The sequence below is a fragment of the Emydura macquarii genome, unplaced genomic scaffold, assembly GCF_026122565.2.
Source record: "Emydura macquarii macquarii isolate MOO-44397 ecotype Brisbane River unplaced genomic scaffold, CSIRO-AGI_Emac_v2 contig_18, whole genome shotgun sequence".
Lineage (NCBI taxonomy): Eukaryota > Metazoa > Chordata > Testudines > Chelidae > Emydura > Emydura macquarii.
The window spans coordinates 5,487,822-5,500,042 of NW_027130155.1; the positions used below are offsets into that span (position 1 = coordinate 5,487,822).

General features: G+C 37.2%; 1 protein-coding gene across 3 annotated transcripts in view; it reads right to left on the reverse strand.

Moving 5' to 3' along the window:
• Positions 1-2,650: 2,650 nt before the first annotated feature.
• EIF2A (eukaryotic translation initiation factor 2A) overlaps positions 2,651-12,221 on the reverse strand; it is a 28,847-nt gene continuing 19,276 nt past the window's right edge. For all 3 annotated transcript variants that reach the window (XM_067552411.1, XM_067552480.1, XM_067552573.1), the window contains exons 10-14: positions 10,099-10,670; positions 8,367-8,483; positions 7,255-7,383; positions 5,594-5,659; positions 2,651-3,991 (exon numbers count right to left, since the gene is read on the reverse strand). In XM_067552411.1, the coding sequence (XP_067408512.1) occupies positions 3,926-3,991; positions 5,594-5,659; positions 7,255-7,383; positions 8,367-8,483; positions 10,099-10,670 (950 nt within the window). In that variant the 3' untranslated portion in view covers positions 2,651-3,925. The remainder of the gene's footprint in view (positions 3,992-5,593; positions 5,660-7,254; positions 7,384-8,366; positions 8,484-10,098; positions 10,671-12,221) is intronic.

A 12,221-nucleotide genomic window follows, 5' to 3' on the forward strand; every position in this document is an offset into this window, starting at 1 on the left:
TTGAGTCAGCCATCCCGTCATCCAGTTCCAGCTTCTGGCAGTCAGAGCTCTAGGGACACCCAGGACATGAGACTGCATCCCTGGCCATCTTGGCTAAGCCATTGACAAGACATCCTCCATAAACTTACCTAATTCTTTTTTGAATCCAGTTATACCTTTGGCCTCCACAACATCCCCTAGCAATAAGTTCCATAGATTGACTGTGCATTGTGTGAAGAAGTGCCACGGGCTTTTCTTTGCAGTGTAGATATACCCTAAATCTGCAGGCAAATTCACGAACCAGTGCAGTCCACATAAAACCTAAATTCTCAGGTTCAGTTCCATGTCCCTTTTTTCAGGGCAGCTATATTAAATAAACAGATGATGCAAAAGATTCAAAGTAATACAAGACATTTAAAAGCAGAGACCTTTTCTGCTCTCCACAAGCTGACAAGGGAGAAGGAATCTCTTTCCCCTAGGTAGCCCTTCCTTGATACTACAGGTAGACACATTAGGGCTTTTCCAGTATTGCCAATCCCAAATATTCAAAAATCATGAGTCAGGTACCATAAAAGACATGAGATTTAAAAAAAAAACTAACTGGATTCTTTTTATTTGTCTTCTGGGTTTTGACCTTTTAAGGTGCACTTGAGTCAAATTTTTCAATTTTTCTCTGCTATCATGAGGGCTAAAAACTTCTTTTAAAATAAAAACTGAAAGTCTCACATAATCACTTGTTTCTAGGAATTGAGGCTTTAAGTAAAATATCACAAGACTGGCAGTAAAATAATGAGAGTTAGCAGCACTTCTCACTGAACATTGGGTCTCTCATCTCTGCTATTCCAACAAAAGAGACAGGAAGCCTTGAATTTGAGTTCCTGTAGAGTGGGTCGTATGCTTGCTCCTAGTCACGTGTTCTGTGACTATAGCTCTCGGTTTCAAAGGGCTCAAGGACCATAGCAGCCATGCTAGGAAAGGACTGTATCTGTAACTACACATTTTCCTCAGGACAACAGTGTTAAGCAACCTCACAAAGGACCACTAATCTAAAATCAATAGCCAGCCAGTCATAATGATACTTTTCCCACAAAAAGACAATTGATAGTTCAAGATTGTTAGGTGCAATTCAAAGCCAGACATCACTGAAAACCACGAAGCGCTAAAAACAATGGAAATTATGCTGTTACTTAATTCTGGCAGCAGCCTTAAAAGGGTTAAAAATCACATGCCTAAATTGTTTGTTTATTTTAAACATATTACCATTAGGAGTAGCACTTAAGAATACTGTAACTTAAAGAAAAGAAAAACTATTCTATTTTTCAAGTCCGTTTTCTGAATTTGACAGCACTGGGTGCATGGCCAGTTTTTCTTGTTGCTTGTGTGGGTATTTCACACAAAAACAGGGAAGAGAAAACCTTTTTTAAAAACAGGAAAAAGTTTAACAGAACCACAAAAAATTGGCAAAGGAAGTGTAATAACTGACAGTACTTATAACTCCTTTTTTGAAACTGACTAGCTTGCAAATGGACTGTGTAATACCCAATTAATGAATGTACATACCACCTACTGTTATTTTCCTTATGTTTAGTGTTTGTAATATTATCTCTGGTTTTGAATTGCTCTTAGCCCCCTTAACTATAACTTCAAGATTTTCAAGTGGATTAATATTTGTTTTTGTTAGAGTTGTTTTATGCATTTGAGATGAAGGTGAAGCTGGAAGGTTTGACTTAGTAGAAAAGATTGACAGAGCTAAATATGGGCAGCTTGATTCAGAAATAATTAACGGCCTTTGTGATACATAAACCGTCTTTATATTTTGAAAGGGTGTTAACCACAAAGACAGGAACTATGCAGCACAGTACATGGAGATATAATTTTAAAAAGAGAAATTTAAGTAAACAGGAAATACCACCTGACAGACTTAATAGGATGTGGAATTGTCAAAGAACATGGTAGAAGCCTTATCACTTTGAACATTTATAACCAAATTGGTCAAATCAGGAAATGTACTGTAGAAAACAATCAGACATTGGGAAGAAGATGGAGTGGATGGTCTAAATAGCTCTTTTTAATCTCCAAATGCTATGATTCATTTTGTTTTCAAATTGTTATGTTCGGCACCGCCACCAAAGAGTGAAAGTTTCATATTTGTCTAAACAGTAATATGAATCTTCCACTAGAGGGAAACCATTGTATTTCCATTGATTGTTGCTGCACTGAGGAACTATGAAGTCCTCTCAAACAGCCTTTTTTTCATTTGTGGACCCCTAAAAAAATTTTGAATGGAGGTGCAGACCCTTTTGGAAATCTTGGACATAGTCTGCTGACCACCAGGTGTTTGCAGACCACAGATTGAAAACACTGCTCTAAAATGGGTATTAGATTTTTGCACAGGAATTTCTATTGAACCATAATGGCTCATTTTTAAAGTATTTTGAAAAGCCAAGATCATTTGTTTTCAAGCAAATCAAAAAATCAAACAAGCTGAATTCAGTTTAAAATAAAAGGTTTCTTTTCCTTTTTTGGCAACAGTCTCTTATGTTTTTCCTTTAACAACTGTGGTAACATGTACTGACACTAACATTACAAGGCAATTAGATGTCTAATTGTATGTTCATAAAAACTAAAAACAAATACATTTTTAATCAGATTAATTGAGGGAGACACCAGATAAATGCAAAATTAAATTCTTTGATTTATTCTTCTAACATAAAACTTTAAAAGTCTTTAAATCCTTATTTTCTTCAAAACTGTTGCAGTATAAAACTGTCGATTGTTATTTGTTACAAAACCAAAGAGGCAAAACATTTACACGATATAAATTAATGAAAAATGATTGTGAATCAGAAACAAAACGTAATGAAAGATTACTTTTTCAAGAATGGAAAATGTTATACCATCTACACAACAATAATCAACTAGAAGATTTGTGAGTGTTTCTGTGATAATTTAATAGGACACCATCAATTAAAAAAATTATACTTGTATCTGATTAAACAAAAAATCCTACTATTCAAGTAATATCCATGGCCCTGATCTTCTAGTCTCATCCATTTGAGCAATCTTCTACTTCTATGCAGAGTTCCACTGACTTCACTCAGACTCTACATTGGTTTAAGAGTCACCCACTTGAATTGGCTTGCAGAATTGGGGCTAATATTACTATCAACTGAGAGATTAGAGAATTTTCTTTTTCTCAGTTTACTTTGTGCATTTGATAGCACCTATCATAGAATCAGTTTCAGCAGTTTCCCTGTATAATCGGTTTTCCTTTTTGTTTATGTGGGTCACATACAAAAACCCAGCAAAATGGGAAAGACAGAAAAACATTTTCAAAGAGGAAATGAGATTGTAAAACCACAACCAACTGGTATGGGGAAGACAGAGGCAGGTGTAGTACCTGAAAATACTTTTAACTCGTTTTACCAGAAATTTACCAGATTTCAAGTTGATGGTATTGCTGTAACTTGGAAATGGTTGATATATTTTACAAGTTCTGACTTGGTAACACAAAACCAAAAACTCTTTTACTGTTAAATGCTCTTTATTATTGTCTGCAATCCTATTATTGAATAAGGGTCACATGTATCTTAAGTTTAATAAAGCTATCAAATTGGAAGACACCCAAAAAGCCAAAATGAACAAAAAAAAAAAAAAAAAAAATACTTCTTTTGATTTTTAAGCAATATACTTTTGGAATATAAGTGAATGTGTTTCTGGTTTTGAATGAAAGCAGGGATGGCTGATTGAATATACATTATTTGTTTATGATTTTTGCAGAGATTTCAGAAAATAAAAGTTAACAAATGTAGGTGGGCAGCATATATGTAAACCTGTCCATCTTCAGCCATTTGCAGTTGAAGGGTATTCTTTGTTCTGTTCAGGTTAAAACACACCCCGTTTTGCACTGATTTTGTGTAACAATCCAATTCCTTTCCAGTAAATTTTAGAAGCCCAGTTCCAAATCTTCTAGGTCCTTTAGGAGAGCAGCCTCTTTCTGAATTTTCTCCAACTAGAAAAAAACCAACACTAGATCATACATTTTGCTTATTACACAGGAGGTAAAACAGCAATATTTAATGAAGTAAATAATGTACATCATAGTTAATGTGTAACTAATAGCAAAGAACAAGATTGCAGTAATTTAACAACAGCAAGCATTTTAAAGAATCAAAGTATTGAGAAGCTGATGTAGTACCACATTCTGTTTTAATGTTTAAATTATGCATGCAAATTGCTAGTGTATAAAATACTTTTTTTATTATTATTGCTATTTTGATCAGTACATTACATAATACTCTACACACCTTACAATACAATAATAATTCTTTGCACTTATACAGCTCCTTACTAGTGTGAAAGAGGGTCACTGTCAACTTGAAATCTAGTGAATTTCCAAAAATGAGTTAAAGGTAGGTTTAAGTAGTACACTTACTTAAAGTCCTCTGCCAATTTTTGTGCCTTTACAATCAGTCTATCCTTTCCCCCCCCCCCTTTCTCTTTTTCCTCTCCTTAACACTATGTTAAAGACCCATATAAGCAACAGGGAAAATTGACAAACTACACAAGAGAGATTGTACACAGTCAGTTTCACTAAGTGCTATGAAATGCAAACAAACTCAAAAAACAGAAAAATATTTCCCCTCAATCTGTCTGCTATGGTAATCTTAGCAGAATCGGTTGTTACTTGTGACTATACCACGGAAAGGGTTTCAAATATATGTGATTTTTAAGTCGAAGGTTTCCCTTCAATTTAGCCTCACAATGTTCCTGTGAGATATTATCTTCATTTTAAAGATGAGGAAACAAAGACACAGGTTAAGATACTTGTTCAAGATCAGGAAGTTTGTGGCAGAACTAGAGGTAGAACTCAGTTTGTCCTAAGTATCACTCCTGTGCCTTAACCACAAGACCACTTTCCTCAATATTCTTAAAGCCTTTTATGCTCCCTACTAGTCAACCAGGGAAGAAGGGATATAAAGTCTGTTCAAAAGAAAATCGGCTTGGGTGACACTATGGAGGGCAATGCAGGGAGAAATTCTTAGTATACTTCCCCCACCACCAGCAGATCCTTGTGTCTGCTAAAGGGGGAACTGTGTGAAAAAAAGAGCGTCCGGCCGGCCAACGGAGTTGAGAAGTAGCCATCCAAAATTTGTGTAACATACGATAGTAAAAAGAGGAGTAAGTTAGCGTTCTGTCAAGCATTAATCTAACCAAGTGCTGTGTAACCCACGGGAGTGGCGGTAATGGCACAGACGGCTGCAGAGAAAAAATGGCGACAAGACTACTGTGATGGTGAGGGTCATATTACTACCCAATACTGACTGAAGACATTCCAAGTTTCCCTTGATCCTCTGCGTGCTTGTGGTCACGCTCCCTAATAGTTCCTCACCACAAGTGGCCCTGACTCTTTAGTGGTGAATTTGAGAAGAGAAACTTTACCTCTTTTAAGGTAAGTTCTTCCACTTCATTTGATTTTGACAGGGGAGAGAGACAGGGAGCCATACTCTTACAGGCATTTAACCAGAACTATATTTGAAATGTACTATGGATTAACTGAGTGCACTGAAAAGAAGTATGATCCTAAATAAAATCACATGTAAGTTAGTAATACCTGGTTTTTCTCTAGCTGTTTGCCAGTAGCTGCTTGATCTTTCAACTGCTCAATTGCTTTCAGTTTCTGTGAAAAATAGAAGTATGGGTGAGCTAGAGGGGAACATACATTTTCAGTTTTCTGGGTTTACAATTGATCAACTTAATAGAGATGGAGCTATTTTGATGGGGAGACTTAGCAACAGAAATATACCTACTTTTCATTTATATACCTAAACCAGAATTTCACATAATCAGAAACCCAGATAAACTAACAACCTATCTTATTTTCTTCATGAATAGACCTGAGTAGAGAAACATCCATGAAATACCTGAAAAGTTTAGAAGATTATTTTATGCATTTTAAATTTAAACACCATAAACAATTTAGAAGTTGGATTATTTCTTGTACTGGGGAGTTACATCTAAGAGTCAGAAAGGGAACTCCTCCATTGTAAATATCCCCCTTCTCCATACATCTTTCCTCAGCACGGCTAAGGCTTTAATCAAAGAGACAAATATGGAAAGAGGAAGCTAACACATGGTAACAGAGTTGAAGGGGAGAAAACTGTCTATATTACTAACCAAAGAGAAGATAGCCTGCTGTGCAATGCAGAAATAGGAAAACTTCCCTAGCTCTGGCCAAATGCAACTCTATCCTTGATTTAAATCCTTTCAAACAAAGATCTCCTAGGCCTTCCAGTGCTACACAGGCAGTACACTTGGAGTTTGAAGTTTGAGAAAAAAGACAAACTATCTTGTTTGGTCCTCTCGTGACTCCTCCTCCATGCAGAGTTGATAGGCTCTATAGAGATACACGTCCAGCTTTATGCCTTCTTGGCAGCCCTAAAATATAAATAAGGCCCTACCAATTTCACAGCTGTGACAAATGCGCCACAGACCATGAAATTGGCCTTTCCCCATGAAATCTGATCTCCCCCTTGCTGCTGGGAGCTCGCAGCTGAGGTGCTCCCAGCAGCACAGGAAATCAGACTCACCTCCATGCTGCCTTCAGAGTCCATCTCTGAAGGCAGCACAGAAGTGAGGGTGGCAGGATTGCCACCTAAAACAAATTTGCGACCTCCCAACCCCACTTTGGGTCAGGACTCCTATGGTTACAACACTGTAAATTTCAGATGAAAATATTGGAAATCATGAAACTGACCAATTTTCAAATCTTATGGCTGTGAAATTGATTAGAATGGACTGCGAATTTGGTAGGACCCTAGATATAAACACCACCAACCCTCTCTTCCCCCAACCTTGAGTCAGAACAGCCTTCCCAGATCATAAGGGAGACTACAATTTGCAATGCAAGGTTTGATGCTCACTTAGTTGCTTCACGAAAAACAAATATTGTCCAGCTATACCATCTGCCATTTTGAAGAGAGCTTTGTCCAATATCCAACTGTTTTTGAGAATGGAAGAGAAGCTGGAAAAATGACTACCCTTCTGGACAAGTCTCACTTTGCTTTACATGCTTAAACACAGTACTGATAGGCACATTTTCAGTGGTTACTGTTGTGCTATTTTACACTATGAGAAAGCAGAGGAGAGCAGTTGCCTGAGGTATATGCTCTATGTACACCCTACCTCATTGCTATTAGTCATTTCCACGAATCAAACTAGTCCTTCAGCACTTCCTTCAAGAGAAAACTATTCCTCATTAGAAAAATCTCTCACCTTTTTCAAATTCTTTATTTTTTTGTCTACCTCAGGGTCTCCTGATGTCACAGAAGGCAATGTGCTACATGGAACATTTTGTAATTCTGGAGATGGTGTTGATTCCTGGTTCCCATCAGTTTTGGCCTCCTGTAAGTTAATAAAACAACAGTTCACGTGCTGTTCCTGTAAACCATTTACACAACAGCTCTGTTGTCTTAGAACATGGAAACCCAGAAAAGCTGTTGAATATTTCTCTCTTTCATTAGTGCTCTGTTGTTCTCTATTATCTGTGAACACTTTGCAGTTATATGTTATTTGATACACGGCTCCTACCAAACATGTTAGCTATAATATTAGAGTTCTCATATACTGTGGCTTAATTCTTTCCACACAGAGACCAGGAAACATGCTTAGTATAGTAAAATTGATAGGAATGAAACTATAAATATACATCCACAAATATTTCTTATAAATAATAGCTGGTGGTCCATCCTCCCTATTACCAGATAAACCAGAATGAGGTCTGATTTGCTAAACGAAAAGTATTATACACTTTAGAAGGGTGTTTTAGTAATTGTAGAAGCTGTGGAGGGAACACCAAAAACTGAAATCTTCAGTCTAGCCACAGAACAGATACAATACGGGTAGCAGCAAAAGTACAAGTTTATTTGCTCTGCCCTGCTATAATGCCTCAACCCTGACCTATAGGAACCACACACCTAAAGGGTGAAACTGTAGTTCTGTTTTCAAAACAATTCAGTCCTTTGCCTCTGATCTGAGACTGCAAAGAGTTGTGCAGATTGTTAGGGACTGGAAGGATGACCAGAATTGTGAACATGTGAACAGAATATGTGAACAGCACTGACTCTTCCAATTCATTTCACTTCACACAGGCTAATGAACAACGAACTGATGGTAACAACTGTCAGTCATTATCAACCTGGACCAATTTCAAGTGAATTATTTAAAGGTGCATCACGTGCCATCCAGTCCCCTGAAATTTAGCATACATGGCCAGGAATAGGTATATTGCTTTTAGTGTAATCCAAAGCTTGTTATTGCAGGACTAATCAACACATTTGTAAAAACTACTGTAATGTTATCCCCAAGAGGACTGAAACGAGCAGTACCTGTTTAGCAGCTTTCTTTGCTTCGTGCTTCCTTTGATTTTTAAGTGCCATTTTAGATAATGGCTTATCACTATTTCCTGGTTGCAGTTTCATGTTCTGAGGTGGCTCCTCCTCGTGCTAAGGGATACATAAGATTGACACTTCTGAAATGTACATGCCATACTTCAAAATATCCTACAGAAGAACTAAAACTCTAGAAAAGCTTCTCTACATGTTAGATTAAGTACCATAGTTTAAAAGGTGACCTGCAAAGGACAAAAAATAGGTTTGTGCCCTTTCTGCGTCTTTTGATGGTTGAAGGCAGCCTGAAAAAAGTGTCACTTCTATAAAGATTTTCCTTTGTTTTTTAACATTAGCCTTTCAGGACTAGTCTGTCCTGTGTTTCCTGAAGGCCTCTACAGATGGCTGGAAAAGTACTAGAGCAAGTACTAGGAAGATAAAATATGCACAATTGAGTGGGAAGGTGATTTTTAGTCAGACTGTTTAAAACTCTGCTGTTGACACCTATTTAATTCAAACACCTGATGGATAGTTGGAAGCAAAGCACTTTAACAATTTTACAGTCCTACCCCTCTAGTTAAGGGCTAAGAAAGCTCCCCACCATTTCTCTAGTCCTTCAAGGAAAAACAGGACAGATAGACTTGATTTTCTTTGGTTTTCATTTTATATCTTAAAGAAGCAAGACAGGAAGCTTTTTTTCTTGCTGTTCATCTTAAAAAAACCTCAAAACCAAACCACTAATATACTCCAAGTTATTTTCTTAAAAACTAGTTTTAGCAAGTCAGGCACATTAATGCTCAAATAGATGTAAATAGGTTTTCCACCCACAACTCCGATTTTTCCTCCATGCAAGCTGGCAGAATGTAGTTCCCTCAATTCTGTTACATAATGAATCTTTCTTGCTAACTCTGCCTATGTAGCACTTGTGAAATCAGACCCTAGTAATAACTAATTGTTGATAGACTGTGATGTGCCTATCACTCCTTGGAAGATAGAAGCCTCCCATTCAAAGCCTTATAAAATAAATAAAATTAAAATAAAATATCTAGGCTGTAATTGTTAGTTATAGTTAGTATCTTTGCACACAAATCTACTTCTGAAAATTGAAAAAGAAAATAAAGCAAGGCTAAATAAATAAATAGATCCAAATAAGGGAAATGGTTACGCTGCAGTAGACTTGCCAGTGATATTGCTGGACTACAAATGCCCACGGTGTACAAACAACCACTCAACTACTTCAGTGTTCGCTCAAATCTGCCAAAATCTCTGCGCTATATCTGACCCTAGCACACTGGTTTATGAAAACCAGCTGAACATACCACAACTGGAGTGACAGTTTATCCCACCCACCCAGGCCCTCTTGGTTGTTCAGCAGCAGCAAGCAGCAGCAGCAGCAGCATTTGCAACTGTTTGTGCAACTGGTCCAAGAGACTCCCATTTTTATGTAACCAGCAGGCAGTTTTGTGCAGGGAAGAGGATATGCCCCATAAAATTACAGCATTGCTAGAACATATTCCTGCAAACATGGAGCAGAGAGGCAGTCAGTGAAAGAAGCCTGTTAAAAGGCAAATGTTTACTCCTTTTTTAAAATATAAAAAAATAACCCCAAGATTGGTGTCATCATTCCCCAACCACCTTCCCGAATAAAAAGTATTTTGCAACCAAATTCCAAGTACAGATGAAATGATGGGCCAACATAATTTACTATACAACTGAGATGAAGTTTACTTACCAGCTTGGAACTGGTTATAGGCTTGTTTCTCAGAGCTGGTGGTCTATAAGTTTGGGCAACCTTCAGCTCAGCACTTGGCAGTTCACTTGGAATTGCATGGTAAGTTATTGCTTTTGCTGGAAATGTTCCATCCAAAAATGGCTGCCAGGAAACTTGCCATATTTCTGCATTCGGTGGGACTTCACATGTGTGTAGAACAGAGCCAGTATAATGCCAGATCTTGTACCCATTACCAACTCGTAGCCTTGGAGCACATGTAGCAGTTACAAAATGTTCCCCGTCAGGGCACCAAGCAAAATACGTAGAATCTGATGCCAGTGGTTTGGAAATAAGTTTGTAGTTTTTAACATCCCACACTTCCATCTGTCCTCTGAGATTTCCAAATCCTGCTAGTACTAAAATATGTCCAGGAGGGCTGTAATAGGCAGCATTACGAGGCCCAGTTCCAAAATCAAACAAAGGGTCACATTTCAGATTGAAAACAGTTGCCTTAGCAGGCATAAAACCATACACAGCACAAAATTCTGTGGAATTGGGATTCCATATTACATCATAAATGGGACCATTTTTTGCTGAAGAAAAAAATATAACTCAGATTATGAAATCATATAATTTACATTTGCCTGAATAAAACAAAAAACATGATTACAAAGCTTTCCTAAAGTCCAATCATTCACAATTCCAGAAAAAAGTGACTTTTGGTAATGGTATTGTAGAAATTAATATTGCAAACCATTGTTTTATGCTCAGTTTTATTTAGGGATTGTACCACATAACCTCACTAACTCTGAATTACCTCTCCTTCACTGGTCTGCATCACCACTTCTACAGTAAGAATAGTTTTGTGTGTATAAAATCCCCTTTTTGTCTCAATATTCACATATGACATTTCAGGATCTTCCAAAACTAGAAGCAGTGGCCGACTGGAAACCTATAAAGATCCTTCTTCACAGTTGTACAAAGCTCCTGTTTCTACACCTACATAGTTGAGAAATATTGGATTTTAATCTGTCACTGGAATAGGAACAAGTATTGCTCAACGTGAGTCTCTGACCAGTGACATTCTTTTAATGGAGTAAGTAGGTGTGACATCTTGCTCAGTACACACCAAACTGTGAGCCATTATATTACTCTTCTGCCTTAGCAAGAGGACACATACTTTAAAACACAATATCAGTGAGTATCCATAATTCCTCATATAGTGTTAATACATATATTTCACAATTATATTAATCACCAGTGTCTCACCGGCTTTCCTAAAAGACCTTACTCGATACACTTTTATAATATAGTAATACTGTATACAATCAGCTGATTTAATTGCTTGTTCTTTGGGGTTCAGACCTCCTCTTCTCCCCTACAGGTCTGGTCCCTGACAGTCACAGAGGGGAAGAACAGAAAACGATTTTGTGGCATATTAATTAAAAAATGGGGGCTGTTTGAAGCTACTCAGACATTTGGAACAATAGACTAAGTTCTGGGGAGATGTATTAGTGGCTAGAATGCAAGTGAGGTGCTCATTGATGAATAGAAAATGCAATTCATTATAGAGTTATACAAATTATCACATGGATATCACTGCCACGTGACATATATAGACATCTTTACTTATGTCTTGTACAATATCAACTGCATTTCTAGTGCTCAAAGTAGTGACTCTTTTGACCCAGTATATCTGAAGAGCTTCAACCACTGATTTCTAGAGCATTTTTTTGCGCATGTGCACTAGAAATAGTTATTGCATGTGCAGTAACCAATTTTATAAACAAAGCAAGTCATACTTCATTTTTCCCTCCAAAGGGAATATCCACATTAGGGATTATTAAATACAAAGCTTCGTTTTTAAAAAAGCATTTGAAATAATGGGACTCATTAAGACATCTGAAATCTAAATTTTAGTTGGCAAAGAGGGTGGTAAGAGGAATAGGCACAAGCCCTAACTAATTGTTCCCTGAGGGAGAACCTATGTACCAAGATACAGCCCTGGCCATTATTTTTAGCCTTGTTAGCAACACAGGAAAATGGGGATTTATTATGAAAATGCTACCATAAATGTTGCTCTTGCAGCACAAATGGAGATGGCATCATGATCAACACAAGTACAGAAGAATGCCACATCAAAC